At 56.7% G+C, this 12,397-nt stretch overlaps 1 protein-coding gene across 2 annotated transcripts; it reads left to right on the forward strand.

The window, feature by feature from the left end:
• Window positions 1-589: 589 nt before the first annotated feature.
• ABHD6 (abhydrolase domain containing 6, acylglycerol lipase) lies at window positions 590-11,475 on the forward strand. 2 transcript variants are annotated; one of them, XM_032194479.1, is made up of 10 exons: window positions 590-642; window positions 2,968-3,043; window positions 4,656-4,799; window positions 6,650-6,806; window positions 7,182-7,295; window positions 7,573-7,705; window positions 8,445-8,602; window positions 9,243-9,297; window positions 9,615-9,715; window positions 10,172-11,475. In XM_032194479.1, exons 3-10 carry the CDS (start codon window positions 4,681-4,683, stop codon window positions 10,346-10,348), a joined length of 1,014 nt encoding a protein of 337 aa, XP_032050370.1. In that variant the 5' UTR covers window positions 590-642; window positions 2,968-3,043; window positions 4,656-4,680; the 3' UTR covers window positions 10,349-11,475. The 2 variants fall into 2 exon arrangements, with proteins under 2 accessions (XP_032050370.1, XP_032050369.1); XM_032194478.1 differs by lacking the exon at window positions 590-642 and adding an exon at window positions 797-858.
• The last annotated feature ends 922 nt before the right edge of the window (window positions 11,476-12,397 follow it).

Raw genomic sequence — 12,397 nt, forward strand, 5'->3', positions numbered from 1 at the left:
CAGCTGTATTTACTTTGTATACCTCCATATGTCCCCAGCATGCCTCCCTTGCACCGTACCCACTGCAGGCTCATTGCAGCCCCCTCCCACCCCATTGCAGCCCCCTGGGAGCCCCTTTGCAACCTGTTGTAACCCCGCTGCCCTCCCATTGCATCACCTCACACGCTCCCATTGCAGTACCCCTTGTACCCCCATGGAAGCCCCATGATGTTGCACCCCTACTGCATCCCTATTGCATGGCCCCTTGCACCACGCTTACAATCCCATTGCAACTCCGTTATACCCTCCCCTTTCACCCCATTGTATCCCCCGGAGACCCCCCCCGCAACCCAATCGCACCCCATCCAAACAACGCAATTGAAGCGCCACTGCAGCCCCCCTTGCACCCCTAATACATCCCCTCCTTGCACCCCATTTCACCCCATTCCCACCCCACCTGAACCCCCTTCCTCTCCCACTGCAGCTCCCTTTGCACCTCCCCGTTGCATCCATCCCCCCCCCTCGCCTCTCCAGCGCCGCCGGTGCGCTCCGCTGCGCCCCCGCGGAGCCTCGCCGGTACCGGCGCGGAAGGGAGGGCGCAGCGCAGCGGAGCCGCCTCGTTTCGCCCGGCGCTGCCATTGCAGCACGGCTCGGCTCGGCACGGTAAGCGGAGGGGGGGCGAGGAGCTGATGGAGGCAATGCTGGGGCCGGGGGGCACCGTTCCGCCGTCTGCCCCCCCCCACCCTCTCCAACCTCCCTCCCCGGTGCCTCCCGGCCCTGGTGTTGAGGGAGGCGGGGAGGGAGGAGGAGACTGGGGGAAAAGGCGAAAGGCCTTGGTTGGAAGGCGAGAGGCGATTTTTAACGATTTATTTGAAAATCGTAAGGAATTTGCTTTCAAATTAAAATAATAATAATTAATAATAACCGGGAAGCAGGGCACGAAGGGGAGGAGAGCGGTGATGCTGCTTGGGCACCGCTGCCTAGAGGATGCCATCATTGTGCTGGGGCAGGTTTCGGGTGTGTGGAGATGTGGGGGGGGCTGTGTGCCAGCAGAGGGGTCCAGGAGGTGGCCCCCAACACCCCAACCCCGGGAGGGGCTGAGTTCGGGCACACTCGTGACATCTGTGCCGAGCATCCGTGTGTGCAGCGGGATGGGGACGGTGGCGGGGTCTGGCGTGGGGACAGACCCGTTATGGGTTCCTGAGCCAGCAGCTGGCTGGTGGCACGGCTCCGGCTGTCCCCAGGCCACTGGTGGTGACGCCGATGGCTCGTCCCCGGGTGCAGCACCGGGGCCGGGGGCTCTCCCACGCACATCGGCGAGCCGTGCCGTGCAGATGCAAGTGGGTCAGAGATGGGCGCTTTATGAAGCAGCGCTGCAGAAATAATGATCTCATTCCTGCCGTCTATAAATAAGTGAAGGTGAAAGGGCACATTTCCTACTCCCAGCCCTCCGGAGACTGGATTAAGACAGAGAGCTGGCTGATGGACAGAGATCATACAAATACCAACAGATCTGAAATTATAACTGCACCCTGACTGGTGTCCGAAAGGTCACGCTGTGAAATGTCCCTCTGAGGAGCTGTAATGTTAGGGGTGTCACAGATTATGATCAGTGGTGTTTTGCTGGGTGTTGAGGCTGGCAAGGGGGAGGTTGTTTCCAAGGGAAATGTTCATTTGCATGCTGCTGGGTTTTCCTACCTGGGTAGTGGTGTGTCAGGGCTCCTGGGGCATTGTGTCAGCTGCTGAGGCCCACCAAAGCCCCCTGTTTCTGCAGTTGGAACTTGAAATTGCTTGGTATTTTCTCTTCAAGCAAAAATTAGAGTATGCTTAAATGTGCTGCTCGTCTTTTGGATGTTTGGAGATTTAAAATTGGTTGGTCTGCAGGTCAGAAACCAGCAGCTGTGGGCACGGGGAGCAGCGTGCAGGGGAGCCCTGCGCGCGCGGCACGGACCCGTAACCTTTACACTTGGATGTTGACACATCTGATTAGTGAGTGTGCACAGGGGATTTCTCCGGGTGAAAATTCTCCCCGGCCTTGCACACAGTGCGGTGCATCCCTTCCCAGCCAGAGCCCGCTGAACCAGGCTGCACTGTGAGACCACAGCCCCCCGGCACCCCCGTGCAGCCCCCCCAGTCCTCGTCCCATTAGAGAGGTTCTCCCTGTGCCTGTTGCAGCCCAGACCTGCTCCGTGAGCAGCACCGATCCTTTTGCAAAGCCTCCTGGTCTCCCTGGGTAACGAGCCGAGCTGCTTTCACATTTGTGGGTTTGGGTGTTGTTTTTTTTTTTTTTTCTTTTGAGCTAAATGCAGGTTTCTAATCCCACACACTGGCGTGTGCTGCTGCTGCGTCTTACACGGGGCTTGGAAAAAATCAATATGTCCATCTGAGCTGCACCGTTAGATCTTCTCCAGCCTCATTTGGTGATCCAACAGGCTTGAAAGAGAAAAAAATATTGATGGGGATTTCAACCTTGCCTACAGTAACTTGTCCCTTTGGCCAGTGGCCCTGGGACTGTCATCAGCATCCATCAGTGGTCACCCCATTAGCTGCGGGGGCTTGGCGGGGTTGGGGGCACCCCTCCAGCCTGCCTGGACCCCTGGCTCTGGAGCATCCCTCAGCCTGTTCCCAGCAGCTGTAGGATGCAGGGGCCAAACAGATGGCCCTGTTTCAGCATCCTGTGCCCTGCCATGAACTCAGCCTTATCACTGCCATCCTCTTGTGCCCCACACTTGCACTGCTCAGCCTTCCTTTTGGCTCCGCCGGCAGCTCGCACTTTGGTCCTGCTCGGAACGGGCGCCCTGATAGCGCCGTATTGCACAAAACACCGTATTTACACATACAGGGGAAAGGTTGGTCAGAAGGCAGCGATGATGTATCTGGAAGGGGAGCCGCTTCCTTAAATACCCTGAAGTGGCCGCCTTCCGTGCCTGCAGGGTCAGAAAGAAGGCAAGCAGGAGAGCTCCTAACCTTGTTTTCCTCTTCTGACAGTGCTTGCGGGCTCCGCCGACACCCACAGCAAGCGGGACCTGTGCCGAGAGGAGGAGCAGGAGGGGATCTCTGCAGAGTAAGCTGGGCTTTCCAACACCTCTCCCCTTGGTGTTTTGCTTTCCAAGAGCTTCAGAGGTGGAGGAGCCGAGGTGGTGACCTGGGGGCAGCGGCCCCTGGCCTGTGCTCGGTTCCTGCACCAACCCTGCTGCGGGCTTCTTGTCCTTGTGGGTTGTTGTCGTCTGTTTTCTGTGCCTCATTTCTTCCCTATTTTAGTGGTGTAGCCAAAGGCAACAAGTGCTCGCGGGTGGGTCTGGGTGCTGCAGCCCTGCTCCCGGGCACAAGGTGGACCCGCTGCAGAAAATGTGGGCTTACGGGCAGGCTGCGCAGGGAACAAAGGTCTTTCTAGAAAATGTTAATTAAACAAATAACGTGTGTTGTCGAGGCTTGAAGAAGTAACCGATGTTTGGTTTTGTTAAGGAGGTGTCTAATGCAAATATTTACCGTATTCATCAAATTTCAGTTACTCCCTTTTCTCTCTGGTGAAGAGGGAGAACCCGGATTTTGCTACAGAGCTTCTCTAAACTTTATGTCTCGGCCATATGCAATTTGTGTTTTTAATGTGACCCAGGGTTACGGTGTCGGTGTGGGAGAGGATATCACTGTGGTGTCTTGGTTCCTGTTTCACAGCGTAACACGATGGTTAAAGGAAGCAGAAATACCCTGCCTGCACTGACGTGGGGAAACGTGGGGGGCAGGAGGAGAGGTGTGGGAGGGGAGATGAGGCGCTAGAAATGTTTTGTTTTGTAACTGTGACCAAAGAGCTATCACCAAGGAAATGGACGAGGCATATGTTGGTCAGCAGCAGGAATTAAACGCTCTGTGTGCGTGTAACAGGGTTTAATCCCTTAATGAGAAAAATATGTCCATGCTGCCTGTGGTCAGGAGAGCAGAGCAAGGAGCTGCCTGAACGCTTGTCCTTGTGAGCGATACCTGCTGCAGACTTTATCCTGAGGACGCTCGGGAGCTGGGATGGGACCTGGGAATGGCAGCAAGAGCAAAATGCTTCTAGGGCAGGGGGAAGGACGGGGATATTTCGGTGCCGTATCAGGGACGGGGATGAATTTGTCTCAGATGAGGGCGGGTGGCCAAAGAGCACCCTGCCAGGTTTCTTCCATCACTTCCCGAGAGCACTAATAGGCTCTGCTCCCTTGATTAGTTGGTGGCTGTGCGGAGCGGTAATGAGTCTGGAGCCGAGCTCAAGCCGCCAATTCTAGGTCAGTGGTTGTGTGCCGGGGATTTGGGAGCGGGCAGGGGAGAGGGGTGGGAGCTGGGCGCCCTAAAGCGACGTGGAGCCGGCATGGGGCCAGCCCTGTGGGGGCCCCAGCATCTCATGGGTGTGGGGATGTGTTTGGTGGGTTTGCCAGGTGCTGCAAAAACTGAACCCCATCAACCCTGCCTTGGTCCGTGCCCATCTGGAGGCTTATTGCCCCCTTGGGATGGGCTCTCTGAGAGGATAACACTGCAGTAGACATCATTCAGGAGCCGGAAGAAATATTGAGCTTTAAAACTGAAAGACACCTTGCTGCTCTGCTTTTTGCTCTCCTTTGCCTCTTGCACTGCCACTTTCCTCTTCTCCTGGCTGCGGAGATGTCATTTAGCGCTGACTGACCCTCACTCGGTGCACACAGGTAGGGCCGGGCCGTGAGGAGCAGCATGGACCTGGACGTGCTGAACATGTTCGTCATCGCCGGCGGCACCCTGGCCATCCCCATCCTGGCCTTCGTGGCCTCCTTCCTCCTCTGGCCCTCGGCGCTCATCCGGATCTACTACTGGTGAGTGAGTTACTCTGGCTGCTCGCATTTCAGCGCGGGGGCTTGGGCATTTTAGGAAGGACAGGGCTGTGGCCGGGTCAAGCACTGCTGTTCCTGCCCTCGGCCCCATCAGGCTGGGGGCCCCACAGCCTCCCCGAGGCCACCCGTTCCCTCCTGCTCTGGGATCTGCTCCGAGGGCAAAGCCTCTCCTTGCACCAGCAGTTATGGAGGGTCTCTCCCTGTTCTCCCCTTCTCTTCTGGGCTAGGCACCAGAGGGGTCACAGCGATGGTTTCCCTGACCCGCTTGCACCCACCCCGTCCTTTCTGATAACATCAGGCAGGCGCCACGTCCTTCAGTCGTGGCCCGTCCCTGGAAATTAGCGATAAGCACGCTGTTGGCTTTCATTTTCTGGGTTTGTTGCGGAGGAAAGCCGAACTGGCGCTCCTGTGGGAAGTCGAGCAGTGTCCCGGTGTCTCGCCTGGCCTCCCTCACGGGCTGCCGGCATGTGCTGGTGGCAGATGGTGGCTCCTGCTGTCCTGCTCGTGGGTGTTCCCGAACAAAGGCACCTCCAGGCCGCTGTCCTGCCCCACTGCTCGGCCATTCAGGCCATCTTCCTGAGCTCCCTTCACCAGAAGCTGGGAGCTGGCAGGGGGTGAGGTAGCTCCCACCCCCTCAGTCGAAGCGGCACATGGGGACGCAGCTCCTCGCACCGTGTGTGAGGCAATGCATCGAACCAGGGCAGTGCAAAGGGACCCAGGGCTGAGGGGCTGCCTCGGCCGACTTCACATGGTGAAGGGGAGCTTTGTGTTGAGAAGGGGTGAGAGAAGAGCCCGCAGTGCTGTCCTTCAAGGGCTGAATGAGGGGAGAAAGCAGTGGCACATCCCGGGCCACCTCTCCCTTCTCCCATCACTCACCTTCCTCCCTATCATTACCCCTGCTGCACACATCCTCAGCTGCCGTGGCATGGGTCCATACAAGGACCTTGGTGGCTGATCGTGGCCCCCCCGCCGCTAATGGGGGCTGGGAGGCACTCGGGGCCACCGGCCTCTGCTACCCGCGGGGTTAATCGGTTTAGCTGCTGCCACTAAGCCTGTTAACACCTTGCAGGGGATCAGTTCAGCTTTGCACAGATTATTTTGTCTTCTGCTGAATTGATCCATCGGGATCAGTTGCTAAAAATGTTATCATCTTGCCCATCGGTAGTTTACACCGGTGCCTTTGAGGCGAGCACCCTTAAGACACTTATTCAGGGAGAAATTCACTTCTCCTTGTAGGACCGGCACACGGCCACGATGCTGCCTAAGTCCCCCTAACTCCCACAAAAAAGGGATTATGATAAAAGAGGATTGCGCTATGCATAAGCTTTGAGTGGGCAGAGAGCTAGGACAGCCCGGCGCAGTGTTGGTGACCTTGCTCTTGTGTCTCATGTAAATTTTGATATTGTGTACAAAAGCATCTGGAAGCATTTTGGCAGCCAGGAGTCACCCAGCAGCTGCCCTGACAAGGGGCACTTTTGGCCATAAAGGGAAATGCAGAGAAACCATGCCTGTTCCTCAGTCCCAGACCGCACGTACACATCATGTGTCCAAAGTGTCACCGATAATCTCTGCCCAGGTCCCCTCTGGCTGGTAATTTCACTGCATCATCCTTCACCAGGCTGAAAGCCTGCTCTGCTGGGAGCTGTCTGCATCTGCTCTCAGAGAAATAGCCTGATTTTCCTTGGGGTCAGGCCAGTACTGTCTGAGTGGGGACGGCCGCCTCTGATCTTTGCGTGGCTGTTAAGCACGTTTTTAAAGATCATTGAGATAGCATATGGGGAAGAGATCCTCTCATGCCCTGGCTCCTGGAGTTATTTTCTCCTTGTTTCCAGGTACTGGCGTCGAGCGCTGGGTATGCAGGTCCGATACGTCAACTACGAAGACTACCAGTTTTGTTACTCCTACAGAGGGAGACCTGGCTACCGGCCGTCTATCCTGATGCTCCACGGCTTCTCAGCCCACAAGGACATGTGGCTGTCCATAGTCAAGGTGGGGTTCTGCTCCTCCTGTCACTGCTTAGGGAATCAGTGGTCCTGGGCTTGGGGGCAGTGCAGGGAATGCACGGCTGCACGCATGCTGTGGGATGGTGTCTGTAAGGTGCCCGGAGTACCCCCAGCTCCGTGCTCAGTGTTTGCTGGATCCCTGAGACGTGCAGGGCAAGAGTGGTAGTGAGTCTTGCCTGTGTTTTCTCAGTGTTTCACCCCTGGTATGTGAGCAGATTTATTCTACAGCAAGAGTAACCGAGGGCTGCTGGAAGGAAAAAAAAAAAAACATTCCCACTGCAGTTACCAGCCCCCATCCTTCCCTCCGTGGTTTTCCCAGCAGTTCCCCAGCGGTATAACCACCCCCGTTTTTTTCTGGCAGTTCCTCCCCAAGAACCTGCACTTGGTGTGTGTTGACATGCCTGGCCACGAGGGCACAACCCGCTCGGCCTTGGACGATTACTCCATTATGGGACAAGCTAAGAGGATCCACCAGGTAAAGCCCTGTCAGTGCCTGGTCTCACTCCTTGTGCCTGTCCTGTGATGTTCTGGCACTGGTGCTCTCGGTGCTGTGTTCCTGCTGTGCCTGGCCTGAAGCCACTTGGGGATGTGAGGGATGTGAGGGATGCTGGTCCCTGCGTGGCCCTGCTCCCTCCCATGGCCCTTCCTGGGCTGCCAGGACCACTGGCCTCAAGGTTTTGAGGTGAATTTCTCTAATGACCCCACAACCTTGTTTCCCCTGCCCTAACTACGCTCCTTCTGCCCCCGTGCAGTTCGTGGAGTGCATCAAGCTGAACAAGAGGCCCTTCCACCTGGTCGGCACCTCCATGGGTGGGAACGTCGCTGGAGTTTACGCCGCGCAGTACCCAGAGGACATCTGCAGCTTGACTCTTATCTGCCCTGCAGGTACATAACACGAGGAGGGGGAAAATGGAAGAGAGAGAGAGCAGGAGCTGGTGCAAAAGCCCAGAGTAGTACTGAGGGCAAAGCAGACCTTGCCTGTTAGTGCAAAAATTTGGGGTATAATTAATACGTATAGTCTGAAATTCTCTGGCAGGGCACACTGCCAGGGCACAGAGCACACAGGAAGAAATCCCAGCCCTGCTCAGATCGCTGTTCAAGGCTTTGGAGTTTGCCCTGCTGTGCCACACGGCTAGAGCTGAGCCGGGGGCAAATGGCTGCAGGGCAGAGGGCTTCTACCAGGGGCTGTGCTGCAGCTGTGCTGCTCCAGCAGCTCCTTCTTGCACCGGATCAGCTCCAAGATGAGAAATCAGTCATGGAGCAAAGCAAAACATCACCAGGCCCCCACGAGCCCCACTCCTCCCTTCTCTGGAGGGGCTTTGGCCGATGCCTCCTGCGTTACTGGATGCGTGACCCCTCTGCGGGGTCTGCACTGCTGCCAGATTTCCAGCCCCTTGGGAACAGCCCTGGCAGAGGCACCCACGGGTGGGGCACTCCTGCAATTTCATGTCCTGTCCTTGTAGCTGGCAGGCCGGGTGCTGGTATTTGCACCCACTGTATGCGTGAGGCTACGTGCCGCAGTTTTCCCCAGGTACTGCTGCCTGCCTGCAGGGAACACATCTCGTGTAGCACCAACCCGTCTCGTGTGGGTTTCATCCTGTGCACCCCTTCTCCTTTGGCCCAGGTCTGCCGAGTACCAACGATAGCAAGTTCATCAAGCAGCTCCGGGAGCTGCAGGAGTCTGAGTGCATCGACAGGATCCCTTTAATTCCCTCGACGCCCGAGGAGATGGCCGACATGCTGAAGCTCTGCTCCTACGTTCGCTTCAAGGTGCCGCAGCAGGTGAGAAGCAAGAAGGGGATTTTGGGGTGGGAGTGGGGTTGCTTCTGCCCAGCTCTGCCCTCCAGCAGCTCGCTTCTCCCCCCATTCTCAAGCAGCACCAGCTGAAATATCCCCACGTGAGGCACGCAGGAGCTTGGGCAGTGGGCTGGGATGTACAAGTGTTTTTCAATAAATATGGCTGGCAGGAAGCGCTAAATAAATAAAGAAGAAGGCTATTGTCTGGCCTGGAGCAGAGATTGTTTGTTGCTTTTTTAGCAGAAGCAACGGGGATGTTAATCATCACATTGTGAGGTGAGAGGAACTTGGCAAGGGGCTCGCTATTTAGCTGGTTTTCCTTAGGAAATCTGGGATGAGTAGATTGGAGAATAAGAAAAAAAACAGTAAGATAATGCCAAAACCATTTTTTTTTTGGCAAAAAAATAAAAGAAGGAAGAAAAGCAGAGTCATGGCTGAGACAGACAGCCTGCCAGCCATCGGAGGAAAAATGCCATTTTGCATCATAAAAGACCTAAATAGTTGCTGCTGAAAGGCGTGTTCCCTTAGTGCCCTGCGACAGCCGGGGGTGCTGGGGCTGAGCGATGCTCCTGGCCGCCTGCCCTGTGCCCGGCCCCACCGGCAGGTCTCTGTGCTCTCCCTGCAGATCCTCCAGGGCCTGGTTGACGTCCGCATCCCGCACAACGATTTCTATCGGAAATGTAAGTGCGTGGTGACAGCTGGGTCCCCGGGGCTGGAGCCCTGGCCCCGTGTTCCTGTGCTGAGGGCCCTCGGGAACAAGGGGAGACTGGATTTGGGGCTGCTGCTCTGCCCTCGTCCTCCCAGCTGGTCCAACTCCTACCGGTGTCCGTGGGGAGGTGGGGTGGGAGGAGGATGGCTCTGTCACACCTTTGCAAGGACAGCCCTTCGGGGCTCGCCCCATCGCCCCTGCCCATGGGCTGGTTCCCACTGGTGTTACGGGGGCTGCTTGCAACGTGTGCCTCCCACGCAGGACTGACTCTCCCCCTGCCCACCCTAGTGTTTTTAGAAATCGTGGATGAGAAGTCCAGGCACTCCCTCCAGGAGAACATGGGCAAGATCAAAGCGCCGACGCAGGTCATCTGGGGCAAGCAGGACCAGGTACGTAGACACCTCTTGGCTCTGGGCTCTTGGGGACCGCATCTGCATCCCTGCCCACGTCAACGCTGCTGAGGCTGGTGCGGAATAACGAGCCAGCAGAGTTGTCTTGGCAACTGGGGAGAGATGTGCTGCTCTGTGCTGTTCCGTGGGTAGGCGGCAAGGGAGAAGTGTGGGGCTCCGTCTCCTCAGGTGTCTGTGCAGTTACAGGGGGAGGAGTGAAGAGATTTGGAGGGTGGGGAAGGGGGCAAGACACTGGCATGTGAAGGCATGGGCTGGCACCCAGTGCTGAGCCATGGAGAGGGGGATAGAGCATGGCCACAGCCCCCAAAAGCATTGCAAGGACCACGTTCCTGCCCAGCATCTCGCCTGAACTTGCAAGGCATCTTCAGCAGGGTTTCTACTGTGACCAGTAAAGCCCAGCTCCGCGGTGGTGACGGTTTTTAACCCAATGCCCAGGTCCTGGATGTTTCTGGTGCCCAGCTCTTAGCGAGCGCCATCCCGGACTGCCACGTGTCCATCCTGGAGAACTGCGGCCACTCGGTGGTGGTGGAGCGGCCGTGGAAGACGGCGAACCTCATGCTGGAGTTCCTGGCGCTGCTGCACAACGCGGGCAACAGCAAGAAGCAGGCGTGACGGGGATGACGCCATGCCTGGGAGTCGTAACCTACCGAAGCGTTGATGAGTTCTCAGGGATCTTGTACAAACCGTGGTGAACGTGCCAAAGTCCCTGAGGCAGGCAGAGCCACCGCTAACACGAACCTATAGCACTACTGACGCACTGATCTAGGACCTCTGAGCAACCTTCGTAGACGCAGGAACAGGACCCGAACCTTTTCTACTCCTAGGTAAAAGCGAGCTGAAACGACAAAACGCTAGCCATGCAGCGCGCTGAAGCTCCCTATGCAGCCCATGTTATCCCGGTTACCTGCAGATAGCTGTTAATGACCTTCACCTGAGGTATACGAGCGCAGGAAGGGGGAAGCGCCCCGGGCCGAGACTCGCTGTGCCCCCTGCCCCCAGACCCCGCGTTGCATGCCGCCGTGCTGCGAGAAGCCGTGCTCCAGCGCAGCGCCCTCCTCGTCGTGTAGCTCCTCACCTCGTTGGTCACGCAGAACACACGAGAAAAACGCGTGGAAGGCAGACGGCTGCGTGTGAAAACCTGTTTACACTTCTGGCGAGCGGATTTTTCTCCAGTCCCCGAGCAGCTCCTGTGCATGTGTGATGCCTTAACAGCCCCCGGGCAGCCTCCGCGTGCGGCCAGCGCGGGGGCGAGCGCGTGTCTCGGCTCTTTTCTATCCCGTCGTGCTGCTGAACGCTCCGATGTAAATTAGAAACTCCTTAATGAATTCCGTGAATTCTGTGAGTGGTGACGGTGCTGGAAACGTGTGGAAGAGGGGGAAGCGTGGTCGCACTAATGGGTGGCTCCAGCGTGCCCGTGAGGCTCCCGGCGCTTGTATTTCTGAGCCATCTTCTCGCCGTCGCTCTGAGGTACTACGACCTGTACATATATTTGAAACTCCCCGGTGGTTTCTCTGCTCTTTTTGAGAGAAGAAACGTTTGTTCTTTTAGAAAATTAGAAATTTGATGTTAATTGCTTGGTTATTGTTTCTACTACAGGAGTTGATTTAAAAAAAAAAATAAATCATTGATAGTTTTATGTGGTAAAAGGCAGAAAAAAAATGTTGGATCTCTATGGTTTCTCAAATGCCACAGATTGCTGTATTCAGGGGATTTATATGGCTATTAAAATCTAGTAATTTAAAGAGTGCTCCATGCGGTGATTTCTTTTTCCTTTGGGCTTGCGTGGGATGGCAGCACCGGGGCCTTGCTTGTTTCCTTTTTTTCTCTCCACATTTCTGCAAGTTCCACGTTTTGCCACGAGGATGCTTGGTAATATCTGGAGACAAACACTCAAGAAGCGCAATAAAACGTCAAAGGTCAGGAGATTTAGGTTTTAAGTGCAGCAATTGACTTTAAGACATGTCAAAAGCGTGCTCAGAGCAGCTCCTGGCTGTAGCTGGATGTCTCTGCAGGAGGAGCTGCAGGGAAAGGGGTTGGGGGCAGCGGGTCCCTGGGTTACAGAAACCCTTGGCCTCTAGGGGAGGGAGCTGGCAGCAGCTGAGCCCACTGACGAGCAGCAGGAAACAGAGCAGAAACACCTGGGAACGGGGTACTGTAGGGTTTGTCCCTCATTTCCTGCTGGGAGCCAGCAAAGCCCAGCACTGCCCAACATTTGGGGCTGCTCCAGCGTTTTCAGCTGCCCCTTGGCACCGGACTCCTCACCCCAAGGTAGGGCAGTGTCTCCACAATGGGGCTCGGGAAGGGGCAGGGGGGCTCCTGCTGCTCACTGGGGCTGTGGGAGCCCAGTGGGTCCCAGTTAGGGTGAGCCTGGGCAGTGGGAGGGGAGGATGGAGCTGGCAGTGGCTGCTCCTGAATGCTCAGTTTGGGGAAAAAGGGGCATCCTGCTGCTGTCCTGGGCTGCTTGCAGGCCTCAGTACGCGGTGGATGAGCACGTGGGGCTGGGTGCTCAGCTCGAAGCCTTTGTAGCACTCTGCAGGCTGTGTTTAAGAACAGAGCTGGGGCTCTGCCAGCTGCTGGCCCCATCCCGTGGTGGGTGCTGTGGTTTGGGCGCTGCTGGCACCCGGGAGCAGGAGCGAGTGGCTCAGGGTGCCACTGGGGAGC

The sequence above is a fragment of the Aythya fuligula genome, chromosome 10 (genome assembly GCF_009819795.1).
Source record: "Aythya fuligula isolate bAytFul2 chromosome 10, bAytFul2.pri, whole genome shotgun sequence".
Classification (NCBI taxonomy): Eukaryota; Metazoa; Chordata; class Aves; order Anseriformes; family Anatidae; genus Aythya; species Aythya fuligula.

Excerpts from the sequence above, each read along its gene's own strand:
- ABHD6 (XM_032194479.1), top strand. The coding sequence starts at position 4,681 with ATGGACCTGGACGTGCTGAACATGTTCGTCATCGCCGGCGGCACCCTG. Across the intron at positions 6,807-7,181 it reads TGTGGCTGTCCATAGTCAAG|TTCCTCCCCAAGAACCTGCA; the intron begins GTGGGGTTCTGC and ends TTTTTCTGGCAG. Across the intron at positions 7,296-7,572 it reads AAGCTAAGAGGATCCACCAG|TTCGTGGAGTGCATCAAGCT; the intron begins GTAAAGCCCTGT and ends GCCCCCGTGCAG.